At 45.2% G+C, this 24,003-nt stretch overlaps 2 protein-coding genes across 11 annotated transcripts in view; one reads left to right on the forward strand and one right to left on the reverse strand.

Moving 5' to 3' along the window:
* The window catches only part of LOC147998975 (disks large homolog 5-like), a 59,152-nt gene extending 42,890 nt beyond the window's left edge, over window positions 1–16,262 (reverse strand). Inside the window, exons 1-5 of one of the 2 annotated variants that reach the window (XR_015643808.1) lie at window positions 15,869–15,986; window positions 14,666–14,825; window positions 13,320–13,463; window positions 12,525–12,687; window positions 11,747–12,180 (exon numbers count right to left, since the gene is read on the reverse strand). Coding sequence is in view for 1 of the 2 variants with exons in the window: in XM_087595920.1 (XP_087452046.1) it covers window positions 12,151–12,180; window positions 12,525–12,687; window positions 13,320–13,463; window positions 14,666–14,825; window positions 15,869–15,950 (579 nt within the window). In the remaining variant the exon portion in view is untranslated. Of the gene's footprint in view, window positions 1–11,680; window positions 12,181–12,524; window positions 12,688–13,319; window positions 13,464–14,665; window positions 14,826–15,868 lie in introns of those variants that run through there. The other variant, XM_087595920.1, reaches the window with a different exon arrangement.
* Window positions 1–24,003, forward strand: part of LOC147998971 (uncharacterized) — a 142,681-nt gene that overhangs the window by 105,326 nt on the left and 13,352 nt on the right. Inside the window, exons 2-3 of one of the 9 annotated variants that reach the window (XM_087596024.1) lie at window positions 3,273–3,577; window positions 10,245–10,403. The exons of 5 other annotated variants lie outside the window; for them this stretch is intronic. The gene's annotated coding sequence lies outside the window, so the exon portion shown is untranslated. Of the gene's footprint in view, window positions 1–3,272; window positions 3,578–10,244; window positions 10,404–23,819; window positions 24,000–24,003 lie in introns of those variants that run through there. 3 more of the 9 variants (XM_087596025.1, XM_087596021.1, XM_087596019.1) reach the window with 3 other exon arrangements.

Here is a 24,003-nt window from a genome sequence, read left to right on the forward strand (position 1 = left end):
AACAGGGCACTAGTACCCTTCACAGGATACTTAGTGTTTATAAGACATTTATAGAATTCATCTTGTATATAAGGCCATTGGGCTAGGAGCCAGCATCAAAGCATCAAGTAGGAGGAAATACAGAAACATTCTAGGAAGGGACAGCCAGGGGCCAGTGGGATGGCTCAGTGATTGAGGACCAGAGTTCAGTTTCCAGCACATGGATGTTCACAGTCATCTGTAGAATCAGATCTAGGGGGTCCCATGACCTCCCCAGCTCCCAAGCAGCTACATGTATGCGTCTTAGACACTTCATACTCACCGTGAAACAACCTAAGCCACAAAACATCCCACACCTTCTTGGATGGGCCCATCCCTGGGGGAGTCTTGTGTATTCTGGGCTTCAACTCCAGGAAGGCTTGGCCTTGTTTTATAGGATGTCTTATTCCTTGTATCAGCAGAGAGAGAAAAAAAAAAAGATCCAGTCCTGGAACCCTAGAGGACACTGCCATGATGTCACTGCTGTGCTGGCATAGGCTTAGTGATATCTCCATGATCCATCCGAGTCACCTAGAGCTCAGGGAATGATGGAAAAGTCCATGTGAGATCGCCCAGCGCTTGCAACCATGAGAAAGCTTGGAAAACACAGGGCACATGTGGTGTTTGATCCTGGGACAGTTCAACCCTCTTGAGCCTGCAGCTAAGACAAACAGTTACACTGGCCTGAGTGCACAGGCCAGATCTCCGAACCTGTTTGCCAACCATGGAACACTCTGGATCCCTCCTCACAGCTGGACCTTGATCTGCTACACCTCATCCACCCAAGCTTCTCAAGAAATGAAGCTACCAGGTTAATATAACAACTAACTGAAGGCAGCAAGAGCCTTCAGCCGCCCTGTGGCAGTAAGGTCAGTCCATAGGTCTCCTGTCCCTGCACCCTCAGTACCTGTGAGAGCCATGGCCACCTATTCCCTTCTGAGGTGAGAACAATTATACCCACAACCTTGCTTTCAACAAATCCTGCCTTGGCCACTGGTGGGACCCTCATGAGATGCAGCAATCTGATGCAGGCCTCCTCAGACACTTTGGCTTCCTTTCTGGCTGCTGGAGCTTGGGCCCTCTGGCCTGGCCTAATGTAGGATCAGCAACATCCAACTCTGTTGGACCTCAGCCATCCCACATTGGGGGCCCTGCTTCACTCCTAGGTGCATCCGTTTCCCACATCTCTCTAGTCTCTCCCTCATCCCTAATTCCCCTCGCCTCTTAGGCCCAGCCCTTCAGTCTCTGATGGAGACTGTCCTGGAAGGACAGGAGCCACTCCCCTGAGATACTCTCCCACCCCATGCTGCTGGACTCATCTCTACAGGAACAGCCTGCTGCTCCCCTGCCCCTGCAACCCACTTCCTAGCTCTGCTTCACACAAACACTCTAAGATCTCTACACTGGATTCCTGTTCTATTTTGCTCCCTCTCTGTCCTCCAGAAGTTCTGCTGCTCTCTCTCACCACAGCAGGACCCACCAAGACACTGCTCCTGACCCCAGCAGCCACCAGCAGCCCAGGTCATGGGGCTACTAACAGCTTTGGCCCAGGACTCAGGGCTCCTTCCTTCTTCAGTATCGAGTCCAGGCTGAGACCATCTGGCCTGCTGCTGGGTCCTTGAAACCCTCAGTCTCACAGCCTCTGGGCACTCTGAGCCCTAGTCCTTATGGCTAACAAGTAGCTGCCCAGTCAAGCAACATGGGCCTCACTGGCTTCCTGGTGTGCCATGATGCTTTCCCTGCATGGCCGGGGATGACTGCATGCTAGGATTATGTCTGGAACTAGACCTGCAGGTAACACCTGATGGGTTGCCCAGGCTGTCCTCCTACTCCTGTTCTCAGGAGATTCTCCTGACTAAGCCTCCCAAGTGCTGGGATGAGAAGTATGTGCCACCATGCAAGCTAGGGGTCTTCAGGTGTGATGAAAGACTGGGATCTGTGGCCCTGGTTACTTCCAAGAGTGGGGACACCAGTGTTCTGAGCATTCTGTCATCTGGGACTTATATTCCATGTACTTCACACGAACACTGTGAGACTTCTGCACTGGTTACCTGTTCTCTTTGAAACCTGTCTTCAGGTATCTGACAGTGGGAGTCTCCATGAAGTTTTTGTCACCCTGAGGATGTGGCTATATTAATAAGCTCAGGCAGCATGCAAACACAGCAGAGGTTACAAACAAGACTACCAGGCTGGGGCCACTTAGTGATAGAGTGCTCCTTTGGCATGGTGAGGGCCCAAGTTCTCTTGCAACCAACATCTGCTGGGGATGTAGCTCAGTGATTAGGCACTTGCCTAGCGTATGTGAGGTCCTGGGCTCCATCCCTAGGACTAAACCCTCATCCCCTACCCTGAACTCACCAGGTCCAGGCATCACTGTCAATCCTGAGGGCTTGAGTTTGATCCTTAGGCCCTCTCTGATACAAAAAGAGAAAAAAACTCCCTTGATTTGTGTTTGACCCCCACATGTGTCATGCCCGCCCCACTTCGAGTGTACAATTAAGGAAAGCATGAGTAATTGGTTGAGAGGCACACACTGCCCTTGCAGGAGACCCCAGTTTGCTTCTCAGCACAAACTGCATGTGACTCAGCAGGTCTCAGGGTGGAACTGGATATGTGACCCTGTGCTATAGCACTGTCCAGAGTGGTAAATGCAGCTTCTGAAGAGGAATGCAGGCCTGGCCTCCAGACCTCCACCTTCAAGTCCTGTCTGGAGAGCCTGATGCCCTGGCAAAAGAGACTCCTTTTCTCCAGAGGAGCACTGCACTCAAATGACACCTCAGTGATGAAAACTATCTGTCCCCATAGGCATGCCACTGAGCAGAGATAGCCTCAGTCATGCACCTCTGCCCATCCCCAGTTCCTCATGTCAATAACTCAACCTTTCATGAACTAGATGGTAATGCTTGAGGTAGGATGATCAGTAGTTTACTGGCCAGTCTGGGCTGTATGAGATGCTCTCCCTGAAATCAGAGTCAGCAAGAAATTCAGCATGAAAGCTCTTTGTAAAGAAGCTCAATGACCCAGTTCAGAGCCTGGGACCCCGCACAGTAGGATAAAGTGACTCCCATGGCTTTTCCTCCACCTTCAACACTCATGCTTTGGCATGCACACCCCTACAAGGAGATCAATACACATGGAATAAAAAATTAAACAGAAACATTAATGAAGACAATGCAGATAATGTTTTAAAGGATCCTGGGAACCCTCACTTAGCACTTTCCTTTCCTTTGTCTTGGGAACAGCACCTGCACCAGAGACTGGAGACTTCCTGCAAAAGAGAGAGGAGAGATGCACTGTTCATTCAGCTGGAGAGCTGTGCAAAGACCAGAGCCACCCTCCTTTTTCTGACAGTGGGAGCTGGGCCCAAGTGTGGGCTGCTCCTACTAGAGGCACCACAAGAAGAGGACCCCGTTCCTCAAACCTTCCTGGAAGTCCGAGAACTGGCTATGGATGTCCCTCAGTCCTCAGAGGACTCTCTTTCAGCGATGGCTCAGAGCCTGTTAGGACAGAGAGGGACCAGAGCTTCCCCCCAAAGCAAGATCCCTGTCTTATCTGACAGGTATGAGGGCTTAGGGATGGGACAGAGGATGTGACAAGGTTACATGTAGCACAGGGCTAGGTTAGTAAGGCAATCAAAGAGGAAAGAATCCTGGAACATTCCTCATCTGTTCTTTGTGCTCTGTTCGTAGGGATGAGGGGCAGTGTGGGGTAGAGGACTAGGACACAGCACAGCCTTCTCTGCACATGGTTAGCTTTCTAGGCTGCCTGGTCACTGTGACCAGCAAATTTTCAACTGTGCCATTCTACTACCAAGGCTGACACAACTGGTGCACCATGTAGCAATAGGACTTTACTGACTTAGCGACATTTGGAATCACACAATGATCATGTGTCACAGAAGAGTTTTTTTTTTTTTTTTAAGAAAAGGATTTTAAAAAACTATTTATTTTGTCCATCTGAGTACGCTGTCCCTGTTTTCAGACACAACAGTAAAGGGTAGTATATGAGAGTAGAAATGGTTATGAGACACAATGTGTGGTTGCTGGGGATTGAACTCAGATCCTCTGGAAGAGCAGTCAGTGGTCTTAACCACTGAGCCATCCCTCCAGCCCCAGTATACTGTATTTTCAATGTTGTTTGTTTTTATTTCCTTTTTCACGTATGTCTGTATGGCGTTTCTGTGAGTACAGGTGTGTGTGTGCCTGTGTAAAGGTCAGAGACAAACTGAGCACAGGTCCTCACCTACCTCTCATCCATGGCTGTGATTGCTAGGCTAGCCCTTCCCCCTAATCCTAGAGACTGTCCACTTTAGGTTCATATTTCCCAGTAGGAAGGGCAGGATGACAGACACTACTGCATCCAGGTTTACGTGGCTTCTAGGGACCTAAACTGTTGTTGGGCTTGTTCAGCATGAAAATAAATCCCATTTCACAGCCCTGGCTGGGCCAGGCAGCGCACAGGTCTTTGCTGCTCTTGCAGAAGACTTGAGTTCAGTCTCCAGCACCAAGGTCAGGTGGCTCACAACCACCTGAGACTCCAGGTCCAGGTACTTCCAACCTCTTTCTGGATAAACCTACATGGCAAAAGCAGGGCTGGGAGCTGGAGGTTTCTGGTGTTGGCTTCTCCCTGCAGTAGGGGGCAAATCATGGGCATGTGAAACATATACCCCTGTAATTCTACAAAGTGCAGAAGCTCCTGAGGTCCCTCATGGTGCCCTAGAGCCTGTCCACCACTCATGGAGGCTTCGGGAACATGGCTTTTTCCTGACCTGTGTGCACTGTGCATCCTCACTCTCTACCCCCTGCTTTTCGGGGTTGGAAGTCTCAGGTGTAGGAGGCGCCTACCATAGGCCTCTTCTCTCAGCATTTCAGCATTTTACCCACTTGACCTTCACCAAGCATCCTTTGCTCTACACAGTTACCTCAGCCTGTGACCCTCATCCTCCAGACTCTTGTGAAGCAAACACCCATGGGTGTGCAGCTCTCATAGTTAGCCAGGCTAAAGGGGAAGGCAGCAAATCCTTCATGAACTCTACAGCTCCTAAGGCCTAGGAAAATGTCTATACCGGGGCTAAACTCATGCTGACCTGTAAGACTACATTTTTCCTTTAAACAGAAGGATGTGTGGTGGTGTGGCACAGGCCTTTGATCCTAACACTTGGGAGGCAGAGGCAGACAGATTTCTGAATTCCAGGCCAGCTTCCTCTACAGAGCTAATTCCAGGTCAGCTACACAAAAAACAACACTGTCTCCAAGAGTAAATCAAAAAGAGAAAGAAAGAAAGAAAGAAAGAAAGAAAGAAAGAAAGAAAGAAAGAAAGAAAGGAAGATAGAAAGGAAGGAAGGAAGGATTCATATTTTGTATACAATGAGATGCCTGCCTGTCTATACCTGAACCACCATGTTAACTATAACTCTTGTCACATCTGTATTAATTCAAATACTGAAGGCCAAATGGTTAAATCTTAATGACTATACAATTGGGGGGTGGTGCTGAAGAGATGGTTGGTTTAGTGGCTAAGAGCAGAAGACCAAGGTTCAGTTCCCAGTGGCCACATGGTGGCTCCTATTAACCTGTAATTGCAATTCTAGGGAATCAGTCTGGACTTCATGGGCACCACACATACCACATGGTGCACAAGCATTTATTAGGTGAAGCACTCAGGCCCATAAAAATAAGTAAATAAAATATATGGTTAACAGACACTGTGATTCAGGAAGTTCTTAGTGACTTTGGTTATCATTTCTCTCTCCCAGAGACCTGTCTTCCTCATGCTCAGCCTCCCTGGCTTCTAGGACATTTCCTAGCTCTGTGGAGCATGAAGTACTCAACACCATAAGCCAAGCATTGCAAAGCCATCTGCACCTTCACTGCTACACCTTCTCCATGGCTGTGTCTAAAGGGAGAGACTTGGAATCCCACAGATGCAAGGACAAACCTGTTGGGCTATATGAGCCCAGCCACCCAATAGTCAGATCTACTCCTGTCCCTGGCTATGGCATGAGGCTCTTAAGACAAATTAATCTGAAGGATCTCAACAGCTATGCTGTTAGACCTCTCATTGCTCTGCCCAACCTACAAGCTCCTTTACTGGCTCAAATTCACACCCGAACTCCTCTCCTGCCTCAGCCACCATTAGCTCTTCTACTCCTCTCCACCTGTGCTCTGAAGAATCCACACTAAGGTGGATGTTAACCTCTCCATGGACCTCCAGACGTATGCTTGTGATTACTCTTCATTGGCTGTTTTGTATAGGTAGGCGGGTTCTTCTACTCTCATGCAGAACACTGCTCACACATTTTGGAACTTACAACACCCACTTGATTGAGAATCCTGACTAATGACTGACTGAACCTTCCATGCCTGAAGTCACCCTCTGTCTCCCAGTCCAAGATGAGAATCCCCACCCTAACCCCATAGTGTCCAGTTTCATCTCAGAAGCTAGGCTCTGTACTACCCAATATCATTTGGATCTTGGCCTCTAATTCTCTGTTAAATCGTTCCTCTCTTCTTTAAAACAAATTCATTTTGTTGTTTGTTTTTTGAGACAGGGTTTCTCTGTTTGGCCCTGGCTATTCTGACATGCTCTCTGTAGATCAGACTTGTCAGGAAGCCAGATATCTGCCTGCCTCGGCCTCTTAAGCACTGGAATTACTGGATTGTGCCAGCATGTTTAATTAAAAATTAATTAGTGGCAGTGCATGTTGGCACATGCCTTTAATTCCGTCCGTTGGGAGGCAGAGGCATTGTGAGTTCCAGGACAGCCAGGGCTATAAATTAACACCTTGTCTCAAAGAAAACAAGCCAAAAATGAAACAAAAATGTTGCAATATGGTCTTCAGTATGTAACTGAGTCTGTTCTTGAACTCTGAATCCTCCCACTTTCACTCAGGTGCTAATCAGCAGGCTTCTGTCTTGACTTTCACTGAGCACTCAGGGCTGCCAGGACTGTTACCTCTCCCAGTGTAACTCCTGACTCTCTCATCAGCATCATCACAAAACTCCTGCTAAGAATTAAGGAAACCTGAATTCTAAGGAACAGTCGGAGCTCCAGTATTTCCAAAGCTCACTCTAATACAGATGGATCCTATGCTGCAGTAAAATGGTCACAGCTGGAGGTCTTAATTCCAGGACTTGGGACAGAGGGGTTGGAGGATTTTGAATTCAAGGTTATTTTTCTGTTACATTGTTGCTCAAAGCGAGTTGGGCTGCTACAAGATACCCTGTCTCAAAACTATACCAAACACACCTAAAATGAAACAGAGGAGTTTGAGTGGGCACAGATGGGAAAGCTCGGCACTTTATGGCTAAGCCACCTGCTGCCAGCACCAAAGTCCATGCACAGCCCCAATTCTGAGCTGTGTCTGGGACCCCACTTAGGAGCACGCACCAAAGTAGCTCAGATCCAGGGCTTTTGGTCTAAGAGGAATTTAGGCAGTCACACTTTGGATGCCAGTTCTCCAGCTCAACTGCCTGTCAGCCCAGGATCTGGTCTTAGTCATGGCTTGGCATCCCTAAATTCCTCCCAGCTGTGCTCTGAACTCACCCTGTGCCCCGTTCTGATGAATCTGCCATTCTCCATGGGAGTAGCCTCAAGAAGTCCCTCACATCTGAAGCACCACTCTGAGTGCACTAAATACTGCAGGGGAGGGGCGTGGCCAGCAGAGCACCCACCCCTTTCAGCTGTAGAACATTTAGCTCTAGAGTGAGCACTGCTGTGCATTGTGGAACTTAAGCAGTATCCCAGTCTTGGCCTGGGAAGAGCCATTGACACCCACACTTTCTGGGGTGACATTGTCTCCTGAGGATAGAGTCAGGTCAGGAGCAGCAACTGATGTTCACGAGAGACAAACTTTCTTCACCACCTGCCCATGCTGGCCCTAGGATCTGGGCTTTTTGGGTGACATGAGTGCTGAGCCCCCCAGGTAGATGGGTTTTCAGGGGTCAGGTGGTTATTGTCACCAAAGGTATCCACAAGGATAAGTCATACTGTACTAATTCCCATATTAGATCCCTTCTCACGGGTCACAGAGGCCGTGCTGGGTCCTAAATGTGGACCCAGGTTCCTGCGCACTTTTGAGGAGACTGGTCAGGGCGCAGGCTACAGGACATTTTGTTTGAATTATTTTGGGGGATTTTATTTTTACTGTTGGGGACAAACCTAGGGCTGCCATGTGCTGGGAAAAGGCTTTGCCACAGCTGTAGATCATCCCTAATTATAAACTCCTAAATTCTCCCAATCCTGGAACTTTCTAGGTCCCTCACATGATGCAACCTTTGGGGGATTCCTCACATAGAATCATGGGGTGGAATGCATCCCAAAGAGAGACAGTGGGAAATGTTCCCCAGTGTCTCCCTGTGGCTGTGGTGATGAGAGTGCTGACCAGTAGATGGCAGGGCCCATGTGAAACCCTTTTGTTTTCTACTTGAGTGGAATATTCACCATTCCTTTTTTTTTTTTTTCTTGAAACACAGGTTGCCCTGGAACTTACAGTCTTCCATCACTCTGACTCAGTTTCCCATGACTAGGATCACTGGCTTAAATTACTATGCCCATCTTTCTTTTTTTGTATTTATAAATCTTCTAAAAGCCAGAAGGATCTAGCATTTAAAATTTTGCGGTCCAAGGCATTTCCAACAGGGGATTCTTGACCTAGGAGTATCCAGACCAGTTTTTATTGTGTGGGTACTTCATTCCCATAACAGCTTATGCTTGACAAAGAGTTCCAAGGTGTGATGTCACTGGGCATCAGGCGGTGTCCCAAATAGCAGCACTGACTCAGGTTGTAATTTAGGCTGGAGAAACTTACTAGGACCCTGGTAATCCTAGCACCCTGGAGCCTCACATGTCCTTAGTCTGATCTATTGATGAATCAACTGCTCTTGAGGGTGGATTGGAATTCTAGTCACTGTGAGGCAGGAGCATTAGTATCCTACAGCCACTCTGGGCTCCATAGGAAGACCCTGTTTCAATAGTAAAAGGGGTCACTTGTGAGTTCTTACTGTCTTCCCTGAGGCCTTCCTGCTGGAGTTAGAATAGCTGTCTCACCAAGTTGAAGTAGAGGGCAGAATGTTGGTGCCTTCTATAATGAGGACGAGTGACAGATAGTCTATGGAAATTCTAGTAAGATCTACAGGTATTTATGTCCTGTGCATGGGAATTGCTGGCTTCCCTGTGTCCTTTGCCTTTAATTTGCAGTCCATGGGGCACCTGGGAATGTCCCAAAACCAGGCTGCACACAGGGCTTGTCCCATGATTCTCACTTGCACCCAGTGCCTGCCTGATTGTCATAAGTCTGACAGAGCCACTGTATGCTCTCCTGACACCTGCAGAGAGCACTATATGGGACCCTACTATCCCGACATTGCCCATCAGTGTCTACAATGTCTCTATATGGCACTGAGATGGTCTAAGCTGCTTCCCGCCTATATGCTGCATCAGAATCTGACCATTCCTAATTTACTCCTCTCACACCCACACTAGAAGCCCTGTACCCACACTAGCCCCAGCTGGCCTGTTGCCTACTAACATCTCATGGACTCTGCCCCAATCCCCTGCCCTGCCCTGCCCTGCCCTGCCCTGCTCCAATGCACTGCCCCAATGCCCTGCCCTGCCCCGCCCCAATGCCCTGCCCAATGCCCTGCCCTGCCCTGCCCCAATGCCCTGCTGTGCCCTGCCCCAAACCCCTGCCCTGCCCCAAACCCCTGCCCTGCCCCAATACCCTGCCCCAGTGCTCTGCCCTCCCCTGCCCTGCCACAATCCCCTGCCCTACCCTGCCCTGCCCCAATCCCTTGCCCTGCCCTGCCCTGCCCTCACTCAGCTGACATTGTGGACATCTCAAGAAAGTCAGTGGACAATGGCTGACACACTTGTCTGAAGACTGGAAATGTTTCTCGATCTTGGAGAGGAAAGAAGGACCCTCCACCTACACTTTCCTCTAAGGAAGTTTATTCAGGTGAGGGATGACAGGGACTGTTTTGTCTCATGTCACACATGTCAGTAGAAAATATCCTAGGTATTGGATGGCGCTGTTAGCATTAACAGAACAAAGCCCATAGTGTTGGGTAGGATAATACATTATGAGTAGGATTAGAAAACCCCAAGCCTCTTCCAGGTCCTAAGAGGGCAAAAAATAGCACCAAACATAGCATTAATGTGATAGGTTGGTTAAATCTAGTTACTAGGTTCTAGTGTGATACCTATGACCCTTTTTGTGTCATGGTCAGCTTATAATGACTAGAGGACCTAAGCTTGAGAGTCACCAATGCCTCTCCCTTGCTTCTCCAGCTGCTGAGCATTGAAAAGCCCTAATGAGACAGCATCTGTTTGCAGACATACTGGATTATTCTTCTTCACTTTATCGCTCTGAGTCACCTCCACTCTCAGTAAGTCAGTTTAATTCCATAAATTGGAAATGAGTCCCGTGGAACATATACTTTCTCAATACAATCACAGATTTCCATGTAAAAGGTGAAACATGAACTGTCCCACCTAAGCTCTGGGTTTGCACAGACGTGCTATGCAAAAGAAACATGTGGTCACAGCTGCAGTCTGCATTCACTATGGATGCTCTTGAGGTCCTCCCTGACCTGCATAGATTAAGATAATTATCTTGCTTTCTATCAAAAGAATTCATTATGCCAAGTTGGCCTGTAGAAGGAGGCTAGTCTCTTCAGTATTTTATCAGATGTGCTTAATGTATATAATCATCGATAGTAAGTGAAAGATCTGTTTGAAATTGAAACTGAGTGATGCTGGAGGATGATCCTGAATGCACAATGAGCAGTGGAGGCACAAGAGCCCGGTGTGGATGCCTAGGAGGCTGCCACATTGAGCAGGCACTGCTCAACCACCTGTACATACACATCTCCTGAGATCTCTCTCCTTAATGGGAGATGATGGCGTCCATCTAGTATAGCACATGCCCTGGAAGGACAAAAGCCACCTGCAGGAGCTGTGGTGATGACTCCCAGGTTAGGGAATCTGCTGCTCTATCAGAAGAACCACGTGGTCCCTAACAATCATCTACAGTGGGGAATGCTATTCCCTCTTTTGGATCATGAGGGAAATGCACTCAGGAGTGGCCCAGACATACATTTGAAAAAAAAAGATCCATTGAGTTACATGATAAAAATAAATATAATCAGTAACAATAAAAAACACAGCATATGAATGATCAAGTGAAACAGCACCTATAAAAACCTATTTCCCAAAATGACGTTAATGGTCATTATCTTTGTGGTTTAATACTAATGCTGTATTGTAAGAAAAACTGAGGCACATGGTTCTCAATTAGGATTATTCTATATTCCTTTGTGAAAGTTGTCATTTTTTCTGCAGCTCTACAGGCATGAGTGTGTGTTACTCAATATCTGGTGCACACAGTCAATAAGGAATGTGTGTTGTAGACTGATATAGTTAGGATGAGAAGAATACATGACAGCATGGATACAGTATGTCAGTGATTACATCATAAAGTGTGTGTCCATAAAAAAAGTCACATTATCCACACAAAAGACACTATCACCCTGTGTACCCCTTGGTGGCTTTGAATTCCCTATTTACCCATGCTGCCTGGTCCATGCAAAGATCCATATCCAGCTGTCAGTTCTAAGTCTACAGGAGGGGAAAGGACCCTTGAATAAGATGGTCTTAAGAGTCAAGAGTTTCAAATCAATTTTTATTCATAAGGAGTACAATTTACAAAAAACAGGAATAAAATGAATACCTAAAATGGTATAAAATGAAAAACAGTAACAAGAATATATAACTATGAAATAACAAAAAGAAAACTTCAATGAAAATCATAACCAAAAACATTTCTTAACAGCATTTTCTTAATGAACATTTAGAAACACAGTTGTAGTGCTGTTTCTCCTCTAGGACGTGAGATGTCAAGGCAGTCCCCTCAGTTGTCTCTCAAATGGTGTTGTCGGTATGAGAGAGGAGAAAGACCTCAACCAGACAGGCTGGCATACGGATACATAAATGTAGGGTCTCTATACATTGAGGAAATTATCTGAGAAGAAGAATATTCACCCACAAAAAGTCTTTGACTGTGAGGATTGTCGTCACAGGGAACTCCTGAGAGAGAAACTCATTCTTCAGGGGGCTGTCTTCCTGGGATCCGTCCTATTCCATGTCTCCTGCAGTTCCTGAGACCTGGGAGAAGAAGGCAGCTATTAAGACACGGATGTGGTGGGGACACGCATACCAGCTGTCAAGTTGCTGCCTTCAGTCATGTGATATGTTATTCCTCTGTCACCATTTCTGGATTGCAGTTTCAAAAAGGGCAGAGAAGTATAATTGCCCATAATTCAGTTTCTGAAGAGTGGTTAACATCCCAGAATACTTGTGCATAGACAGAGCAATGAATAACTCTATCACATGAGGTGGGTGACTGACTGGGTGTGGGGAGATTAGAAAGGTGATAGGGGAAGCAAAGATGTATCCAATAGGCAAATGGTATCAGACATTGTTAATCTGACTCAGCTGCTTGTTCCTACCACATTTTGCTGGGTCTGGAGGTTGCTGGTCTTCTCCTGTTCGTCTTCATCATTCGGGTTCAACTCAAACAAATATCGCTGTAACTCCTTGCACTCCTGCTTCAATGTGACCAACTTCTTCTTCATACATGCCTGGTCCATCAGGAGCCGGCTGTGCAGGTTGCTGGAAACACACTCTGCATAGTAAGATCCTGAAGCCTCTTCCTCCCATTCCAACTGCCAAATCCCACAAACTCCACCAGGACCCAGATTCCCATAAAGACTTCGTAGAATACATCTCCATACATGTAAGGCTGCTGCACAAACAGCAAACGGCCAATCCAGGGAAGAATAAATTGTTTCTGTGACCCAAGCACCAATAAGAGTCCATGTCTCTCCAAAAGAACAAGGGATCTACAACTATCCATGAAAGCCCAATGCATCGGGGCAACATCAATTAGTAGGCAGTAAACAACCACAAGAGGACAGTAGAACCAAGGGAGGTCATGCTAACCATGTGGTCCACACATTGAGCTTTGTTAAACCTGGTATGACCCCAGAGGCCCAGGTCGGCCTAATAACACTCTGATGCCTGAATCAGTATAGATCTATCCAGAGCCTTCTAAAGATGCATAGACACTGTGGTGATAACTGACAGTCTCTTATGGAACTGAAACTGAGTCCAAAAGACCCACGGCACAGTGATATTTAAACAGCAGACGACATGGACCCAGAGCTGCAGGCTCTCCAGTCCAGAACAAAGAGAGGCAGCAATGGATATTCCACAAGTGATGGGCCCTTCTGACCAGTACTTACCGATAGAAGTTAATCTCCTTCTTGAGCTCCTGAAATTTCTCACGATGTTCAATGTTCTTTGTGTCTAAGTTGTGCAGTAATGACATGACCTGTTTCTCCTTTATCTTCAAGTTTTCATAAAATGGATTTGGCCTGAAGTACGGGCTGGCCCCAGGAAGATAGAACCCAATGAACATCGAGGCTTAGGATTATATGAACTCAGGCTGCGTCCTGTACTACCCCAGCATTGGAAGGACACTTTCTGAATTCTACATATTTGGATCTTCTTCAGCTTCAGAAACTTGGAATTGTGTGCCCAGGATAACAGAAGCTAAGCACCCAGATAAAGGGTTCCCTGGCTCACTTTTTTCAATCAGGAGGGCTGGATCTGCATTCAAACCTGTTATTCTGTCAAGAGCCTAGGCCATAGAGCTTACCCAACCACACACACACACACACACACACACACACACACACACACACACACACACACTTCCAGAAACCTCTGATTTCATTTTTCCTGTTTTGACAAGTGGAATGCTACAAGCCGAATAACTAATATTCTAGAGGCAGACAGTACACATAATTCTGGAGATGAGACCAGATATTGCCACAAACTTATAATCTGCCCAAGGCATACAAATGTATAGACAAATGTGACCACACAGGCAAAGAACTGTGCTGTTGAAAGTGGGGCTTCCAAAATAAAGCACTCACACCTCCATGAAACTATTATACAGGTAAATCCTGAGGTCAAAAAACAGACCCCTAAATTCCAAGGGTGGAGGGACACAGAAACATATAAAAGTTGTGCATATGCATGCAGACCTGTGCACACACAGACACACAAACTGGGACACACCCACAAGAAAAGGAAAGTAAACAGACTCAGAGAATGAGAAAGAGAGACAAATATGGAAAGAACACAATGAGAATCAGTAGAAATGTATGCACCATTACTGTCTCGGAATTTAAGGCACAAGGACAAGAAGGAACAGGCCTGAGCCTCAGGACTTCTAGTTAAGCATTGATATGAACACTGTGGGACCTGTCACCTAAGGGTGCTGCCATGAGATGATAGCATTCAGTCACCTTCCTAGCAAGTACAAACACTCTCCATAAACTCACAGCACCTAGAACCTTGCAAAGCTACCACCTGTCAAGGGCTTTCCAATTGTACACTGGGAACTCATGCCCAAGTGACTTTATCCCTGAAATCTTCACTCAGATCACAAGTTCAGATTTTCAACAGGTGGAATCAGAGGGTCCATTTCCAAACTCACTCCTCAGTAAGGGTCAGGTTCTGCATCTCCTCTCTATGGGAGATGAGGTTTAGAACAAGGTCGTTTTCTTGGAGCAATGCATACCTCTTGCTCATGGATCCACCTGTCACATAAAGGAGGCGATCTGTCAGCTCATTTCTCTCCTTGGTAGTTAGCTCCAGTTCTCTATTCAGCCTCTCCTCTTCCTCATTGGCCTGCACCTTGTTTTGGACATTTTCAGGGGATGACGTCTGTCTGCAGGCCTCTGTAAGTAGAAGAATACAAGTGAACCCGCATGGGGCGAATGCATAGAGCATACACAGACCACAGTGTCGCCCAAACAGGAGAACATGCTTGGAAGCCAGTGTCACTGCAAGTAGTTTGGTCTATGTGTAAGAGGCATCCTAAGTGGATCACAGTTCCCCCACTACTATATACAGACCAAGAGATGTGAGCAGCCAGGTGTTCCCTATGCCCAACCACACAGGCTTACAAGTACCAGAAAGATGCCTTCTCCAGGATTATTATCAGGTACGCAGGCTACAACCTGGTTTCAGAAGTCAGATCATCAATTCAGCATCCACAATGACTTGATTGATCAGGGATACTCAGATATCCTACACTGTTACTCTAGTCCAATGACTTTGCATTAAAAAGTCATATAGGGGGAGGACATGGTCAACAGACTTATTAATTCCCCCTACAGAAATGACAAATGCCCCAGAAGTGCCAATAGGTTACAAGCTCTTTCTGTACCTGCTCCGTATAGTTGGCTACTGTAGAAAAATATCTGCCACACAGAACCTCTAATATATGAAGGTAAGATTGTCCCCGTCAGCCAGAGTTAGTCAAAGGAGTTCTAAGAATATAAGGTCATGGCCAGGAGCACAGTTCTCTCCCTCTTACTACTGTCAGATAGTCACTGAATTTAAAGAAGCAATGAAAGTGAAGTACATTGATGCCCTGTTTAATTCAGAAAAGTTATACCCTCCATGACTACTTATGGTGTTATTATATCAATTTAACATACCGAATGCACTGTAAAAGTAAAGACTAGAAGTTCACCCAATAATAGCATAGGCACTGCCATATCCTCCATGTGGTTATGGAGAAACTAATGATGTGAAAACCTTGACTTTCAGGAATTGTGATAATCATGGAATTCAATATCTGTGGAGATGTTCCAGTGGTTGTGGCCCATTACTAAAAAGGCCAGCGGAAGACCCCCACACACACCCCTGACAGGAAGCTCAACATACACTGCCCAGAACTTACTCCACATTCCCCATGTCCTCTGTCCATCATTACCTTTAGGTTTCGTTTGCTTCACTCTAGACTCTTCTCTATCAACATCAGCTCTCCCAAAGCGCCTACAAAGACGGGCAAACATGTCTGTGGATATATCCTTTGGACACTAAGAGAAAAAGTAGGGAATTGGTTGTCACAACGGTACTGGTGACATCACAGGGATTCCAAGGTCTCTCTAGGAGACAATAGAATGTCCACGAAGGGACGGCTGATGTCATGGAGAACAGACTTTGCCTCCCTGCTAATGTTCTCCCTGTACTGAGCAAAAGCTGATGGACCCTTTTCAGGGGACTTCCTTGTGGCATAGCCACTGAGCACCACATGCTTCCAAAGCCAAATTTGGCTCTAGGCTTGATTGGAAAAACCTAAGTCATTGCTATGTATCTAAATGAGTGCTTCCTCCCCAATCCCTGCACAGAAATGTTTCATCCTACCTCAAATTCTCCTCAGTCAGCAATATTACCCATTAAAGATTACTGAGAAATCACACCAGTTCCTATAAGTAGCCAAAGAGTTCTCCTGTCTCATCATGTGCAGGTGCATGAAATCACATGCAGAAATAGCCTGTAGGGTAGGTTGCGATGTGGGTGTGTGTTATAGGTACAACCTGAAGCTTTGTGCTTAACATTTGACAGTTGCCACCAGATTCCTTAGGAGAAAGAATTGCATTCATTATGGTCCTGGCAACAATGTGGTGATCTGTTAGCAGAGGAAACTGAAATTTTGGATTCACCAGTGAATGCACCCTCAGGCTGAGTGTGGGGCTCTCCTCTTTGCACTTAAGTTACCAAAGCAGGATTGCTTACAGGCTTCTCTAAGCTATAATGTGTGATTTCATCTGAAAAATAAAATAGTCAGCAGATGTGTGTGTGTGTGTGGGGGGGGTGCAGCCAAAGGAGTAGGACAAGCTTAGAGACATAACTCAGTGGACAGAATAAGAAACAAGCATCTTCACTTCTGTTTCATGGATCACCCCACAAAACACAAAAGCATATCGTACTAAAAAAAAAAACAAATTATTTTATTGAATGCATACACTAAAGTATTAGTAGCAAAGCTCAAATTTTGGGGGCAGATCCATGACTTGAACTATCTTCCAGACAACATATAAAGCAATAAATAAATAAATAAATAAATAAGAAAAATACAGAAAAAATACAAAAACACAAAAAGCACGAGCCTCTCATGTGAAGTTACAGAAGAGTGATCCAGTGGTCACTTCTGACCAGGCCATTTTAGCTGTGACGGTGCATAGTGACCCTTAATTTGATGGGTCCTACATAAAGCTTTGTGCAATATTGTCATTTTAACAAACCTCATCCAGAATATACATAACGACACAGGATATGATCACAATGTCCTTGCTGTGTATCAAGTTATTTTTCTGTGTCCTTGATTGTCAGGCATATTACAGCAAAATCTGAGATGGCTGGTAGACTTGGAAGAAAGTGGATATGAAAGATCCCCATTTATATATCAGCACAGCCATTTCTTAAGAATGAGAATCTTTTAAGCTGGCCTTCGCTTAGACCCTTGACATTAGACAATAGAGCAGAAAGTACAGAAAGCACATTCCCACCCACTCTCTAGGAAGCTGCCTGACCATAAGAACAGAGGGTATAGAACATATTTACTGCAGGGCAATTACAAGACAGGAAACATCTCTGGGAAGCTGACTGACCACTATAGAAGTGAGATATCCTTGGTACTGAATGCAGCTGTGCTATAGGCTGACATCGCTATAGCCTTGTCCTGGGAACTCCAGAAGAGAAACACCTGCCAAGACAGATATCCTTGGTCCTTGTCCTGGGAACCCCAGGATAAGAAAACATATATCAAGTCAGACGTCCTTCATACTGAAATAGCTGCATTGATGTTGTTACGGCCTTATCCCAGGAATTCCAGGACGAGAAACATCTGCCTAGATATCCTTGGCACCGAAATAGCTGAGCTAATGAAACTGTGTAATCTTAACTGACTATTTAAGCTGTACATTTCTGTTGTTTGAGCCTCCTCACATCCCTCCTGCGTGAGGACTGTGTCAAGCCCCAGTGCATTGGTATCCCAAAGTAAACCTCTTGTTTTTACATCAAGACTGAGTCCTGTGTGTTCATGGGGTGGTGATTGTCCTCAGGACTGGAGCGAGAGTCTCCTCTCTCTGAGGGTCTTTCAGATAAAGCTATAGTTGTGGGTTACACACCTCAATTCTCATTGGCTAATGCTGTCCTCACATTCCTTGGAGGCCCCTTTGTAAGACTACCTGTTGGAAAGTGGAAGCAGCTTTATTTGAGCTCAAAGTGAACCTGACGAGCGACGTAGAGAACAAGATGGGGTAATTGAGACCCTGTCTAAAACCAGCACAGAAACCCACCCTTCAATCAAAGCATCATCTACCAATTCTTGAATTTTTACCATTCTCTGCCAACCAGTCTTTCATTCAGGAAAGGTAGAAAAGAACTGGAAATGATCTTTGTATTCTAAGGACCTTGATCTGTCTTTCCTTAGGTCAACGTTAAGAACAAATGAAATGGGTATCACCATCTGAATAACTTACTATTACCTACTCAGCATTTCTAGCCTAATACTGTGCCTATGGCAATCTCAAGCTTCCCCGAGTGTTGCTGCCCCAGCAAGAAGAATGAAGAACTGAGGTCAAACCCCAGTGAACCTTTCAAGGGGTTAGAAGAAAGCCATCAGAGATACTGAACTTCTTTGTCCTTAGATTAAATCAAGATGATACAACATGAATAGATTGTGCTATTCAACCTTACATCTTCCACACAACCCCACCTATCTGAGTTCATTGCTTGGCAGAATTCATGCCCCACCATCCTAGATATTTCTTGATTCATTGCTGCCAAGGGCCAGGTTTCCTGAGTTTTGTTTTTTATAGAATTGGGTGTAGTCAATCATAGTTGCCCTCTGTAAGAAATGACAAATATCTATAATAACTGACCACACTGTACTTGTGTATACAAGTACAGTAGTGGAAAATTCAGCATAACTGAGGAGTGGGAAATCACCACTGTGTCCTGGCCTTTCTCTGCCCATATCACAGCTCACAGGCAGCTGGAGCAAACCTTGAGTTCCTCTGTAGAAACAGAGTGAGGATGAATGGACACTGAGCAGGCAGAGCAACACAGCTGATGCAACTCAGTTCCAGCAACAAACACATTATTTGTTTCCCATCTTAACAGCTTGTTTTGAGGACTTGTCCCCACACCTAGCTTAAACACAGCAATTTTCATACATGCCAGCCTGCTATTTCATATTGTTGCTGTAATATGCCTCCACATCATAGATTTCAAAAAAGAAAGATAATAAACCTGACAGTGAGAAGGGTGATGCTTGTCAACATCTAGTGCGTTGGCGGCCCAGGTACGGTCACAAATAACCAGGACACAGGGGATGCAGAGCAAAGGCAGATGCAACTGCATGCAGCTGCAAGCTTATTAACCCTTATATAGGCATGAATATGCATTACCTCACTTTCCCTTTTGGCAAGATATAATAAGATCGTTATTCCCATGATACCAGGAACAACCGAGGCAAGACTAGGCAAAGAAGTAAGACTAAGCAAAGGCTTCTTCTTAAAATATCTGTATAGCAAATCACCCCTCTTCCTAGTATCACAATATCCTTGTCATAAGCCAGAGAGCATGAGAGCCGCTTCCACAAAATAGGACACAGTGCAACAGAGTGTAAGGTAAAGTGAGAAAAACATTTCCTTCTCAAGGGCAGCGTTCCAGCCCCTGCTTGCATCTCTCAGCCGTCTTTCCTTGATCCTGTCTGGGAAGTGTATCTCAATGACTCCACAATTTCTTTCTTTGTTCTTTTGTTTTAAAAGTAACACTGTCTATAACACAGCTAAATGTCCTCGAAGGGGTTTAATCATGCAAAAAGAAAGCAATATAATATATAATATAGGCAACCTTTAATGAGTGTATCTATTTTCTTAGGTGTATTTTTCAGATATCTTCCCAGATCTGGATTTAACTTTGGTAATTGTTATCTGTCTAGAAAATCAACAATATCAAATAAATATTTCTGTTTTCTGGCGTAAAGTCCTCGGGAGTAAGAACTAATGATTTTGGAATTTGCTCCGTGTCTGTTGTTATGTCCCTCATTTCATTTCTGATTTTTAATTCATGTATTGTCTCTCTTGTGCATTGTTAGTTTGAGGAAGGGGTTGTCTCTCTTGTGGATCATCTCAAAAAAAAAAAAAAAGAGGAAGAAAAGACAGCTCTTGCTTTCCTTGACTTTGTATTTTTCTCTTTGTTTCTAAAGGCTTGATTTCAACCCTGAGTTTATTGCCCTTCATCAGATCCTACCAGACTCTCTATGGGATGAGGCTTTGCCTCACTTGGTAACAGCAGCATGGAATAAATGAAGCTTCTGCTGATCTCTGTTGTGGTGTTGCACATCACAATCTCACCGAAAACCATGCATAGCCTGGTTTTAGGCTCTATAAAAGTGGCCCACTATTTCAGTGTTCCCTGCAAGGTGCCATGGAACGGTAGTAACATAATTCTGCAGGCACATCGACAGGTTTCTCCACGGTCTTCTGGGTCATTTGATAATAATTTATAGTGAGTTCATGGATGAACACACATACACACACACACACACACAAACACACACTTTACTGACATGGTGCATATTCTTTGCACACCAAAAATAAAGTGAGCGTTACTGAAAATGCACCAATAATGGAATCGAAGGAGGGAGCTGTGGGGAAGGTGGGGCTTAGAGTTACTTAAAAGACCCGATGCAGATTCTCCTTCTATTGGAGGAGAAACTTGATAGACAATGTGGTTCTTTATTTTCTTTCTCTAGAGCATACAGGACTAGGGTGGCAGCTAGGGCTTTGAGCATGTTTGGCAAGTACTGTAGCACTGAATTAAATCCTAGGGCTGGAACCCTATTAATCATCGACAACAATTACAGGGCAGGCTGGATGACGACACTCAGCTGACATTGTGGACATCTCAAGACAGTCACTGGACAATGGCTGACACACTTGTCTGAAGACTGGAAATGTTTCTCGATCTTGGAGAGGAAAGAAGGACCCTCCAACTACACTGTCCTCTAAGGAAGTTTATTCAGGTGAGGGATGACAGGGACTGTTTTGTCTCACGTCACACATGTCAGTAGAAAATATCCTAGGTATTGGATGCCGCTGTTAGCATTTACAGAACAAAGGACATAGTGTTGGGAAGATTAATAAATTATGAGTAGGATTAGAAAACCCCAAGCCTCTTCCAGGTTCTAGGAGAGCAAAAAAAAAATACCATGAAATACAGCATTAATGTGATAGTTTGGTTAAATCTAGTTACTACTTTCTATTGTGATACCTATTGTCAGTGTCTGCGCCGACAGTGTGTGAATATCGGGTGTAGGTTTGTGGGGTTGAAAGAAAACACGTACACGGGTCACCCCTTTTTAGCGAGTGCCACCAAGGCTTTACTGAGATCTCCTTATATACCAGAGGCAAAAGCTGTGGAAAAACAACAAGGCAGGTGAAAATCCCCAACCAGGAAAATAGGACAAGTCTGTGTGGTGAAAGTTCCAGCCCAATCAGGGGCATAAATAGCTTCTTAAAAACAAGAAGCAGGAAAGCTCAGTGGGGAGGAAGGGTGCCATGGAAAATCCCAGCCCCAAATCAGGGGCTAAGAGCAGCTGTCAAAGGTGTAAACAATTTCTTGCTATAGCAGGCTGAAAGGCTCAGCGAGGGAGGAGGGAAACACCAAGGTAGGGCCCAACAGGAGCCTTCACTGGTGGCTCTAATGTTTCACTTTCCTCTGCCAACTGGCCTCCACACTGTTTCTAGCACCATAATGATTTCAAGTCTTCCTTATAAGGAATTTTGTGGCAACCGTTGAATGCTAAGCACAAGGCTTCATGAGTGTTCCCCTAACACACACCCATGTTGCAACCTTCCATGCAGGCTATTTCTTGATGTGATTTCAAGCACCTGTACATAATAAGACAGGAGAACATTTTGACTGCATATTCAAACTGGTATTATTTCTCAGGAATTTTTAATGGCTAATATTGGTGAAGGAGGATAATTTGAGTTAGGATGAGACATTTTTGGGCAGGATTTGGAAGGAAACATTCATTTAGATGCATAGGAATTACTAAGGTTTTTATAATCAACCCTTGAGGAAAATTTGGCTTTGGAAGCAGGAGGTGCTCAGTGGCTCTGCCCCGGGAAAGTCTCCTGGAAAGGACACCTCTGCTTATGCTCAGTACAGGGAGAACATTAGCAGGGAGGCAAAGTCTGCTCCCCATGACATCAGCCGTCCCTTCTTGGACATTCTATTGTCTCCTAGAGAGTTCTGGCATCCTCTGCTATGTCACCAATGTTGTAGTGACAACCAGTGCCCTAGTTTCTCTCAGTCCGAGTCTGGCAGATACACCCTAAGACATGTTTTCCAGTCTTAGAAGTGTTTTGGGAGGAGGGATGTCGATTGTGGAGAGACTAGGGTGAAGGAGTCTGACCTTTCGTCTCAAAGAAATGATGGACAAAGAATGTGGTTCTGGGGAATGTGGAGTAAGTCCTGGGCAGTGTCTTTTGAGCTTTCTGTGGAGGCGGGGGGAGGGATGGTGGGGGTCCTGCAAGCTTAAGCTGACCTTTCTAGCAATTGGCCACAACAACTGGAGCATCTGCAAAGGAATTGAATTTCCATGAATATCACAATTCCTGAAAGTCATGGATTTCAGAACATTAATTTTCCCATCCCCAAAGAAAGGATATGGTAAGGCCAATGCTACTATTCTGTGAACTTCTGGCCTTTACTTTCAAAGTTGATTTGTGGCTTGTTTTTTGTTTGTTTATTTATTTATTTAGTGGGTAATATTATTTATTGCCAAAGTCAAACATCTGGGTTACATCCTGGGACCCACATGACAGTAGGAGAGAAATGGCTCCTGAAAGTTGTTTGGTCATGTGGTGCAACACACACACACACACACACACACACACACACACACACTCACACACTCACACACACTCACACACACACACACTCATACTCATACTCACACTCATACACACAGACACAAACACACACACACACACACACACACACACTCTCTCACTCATACACACACAAACTTTAAAGCAAAAGTAATTTTTCTTAGAGCCTGATATAATTGGTTCTAATACAAAGACAGCCTGAGTGTAGTTACTATATAATTAAATAGTACTCATGCTCTCAGGCAAAGAGTTTAAAGTTTATAGGTACCTAATAAACTAGCATTGGGACATAGAAAGAACACTTAAATGTTCAGCAGAAATACAAAGAATAGCTAATTTCATTTGTTAAAAGTGAAAGCTTATACAATTCTGAAGGTTTTTATACTGGTTTTGTTATACATGTAATTATGAAAAGGAAACATACATACTTGATCAATGAAATGCGGAAGATTGATTTAATGAACAGAAAAATGGATGGTACTTCAAAATTTCCATGATTACATATTATCTATTTAATTCCCTCCACAACAGCAAGACACGGACATTATTATTTATGCGACATTACAGATACATAAACCGAGAAAATATTGTTTGGCCTGATTTTCTGAGCTTCCTTAAAGATATAGTTAATTGACAGAGCTGTGGTTTAAAATTAGGGTCCATATTCTTCCGTTTTAAACGTGTGACACTTTTCTTTTTTTTCTCCATCTTTATTAAATGGGTATTTCTTATTTACTTTTCAATTGTTATTACCTTTCCAGGTTTCCAGGCAAACATCCCCCTAACCCCTCCCCCTCCCCTTCTCTATTGGTGTCCCCTCCCCATCCTCCTCCCATTACCACCCTCCCCCCAACAAGCCCCTTCACTGTGGGTTCACTCTTGGCAGGACCCAGGGCTTCCCTTTTATTTCTAGTGGGTGCTGCTCTCCCTGCTCCATGTTAAGTGGATGGGGGGAAGGCCCGGGCCTGAGGTCAGTTGGAACTGGGGTAGAAAGGCATAGGGCCTCCTAGGTGAGAATGCCAAACCACCACTGCTGCTGCAGCCACCATGGAGAAGCCCTTGTTCCTGCTGCAGGGAGGAGAGTCTGGTGCCCACAAGATGGCTGAAGGGGAGCTGAGAGTGGACAGCTTCATCACCCGCCTGCTGGAGGTAT

The sequence above is a fragment of the Rattus norvegicus genome, chromosome 19 (genome assembly GCF_021556685.1).
Source record: "Rattus norvegicus strain SHRSP/BbbUtx chromosome 19, alternate assembly SHRSP_T2T, whole genome shotgun sequence".
Lineage (NCBI taxonomy): Eukaryota > Metazoa > Chordata > Mammalia > Rodentia > Muridae > Rattus > Rattus norvegicus.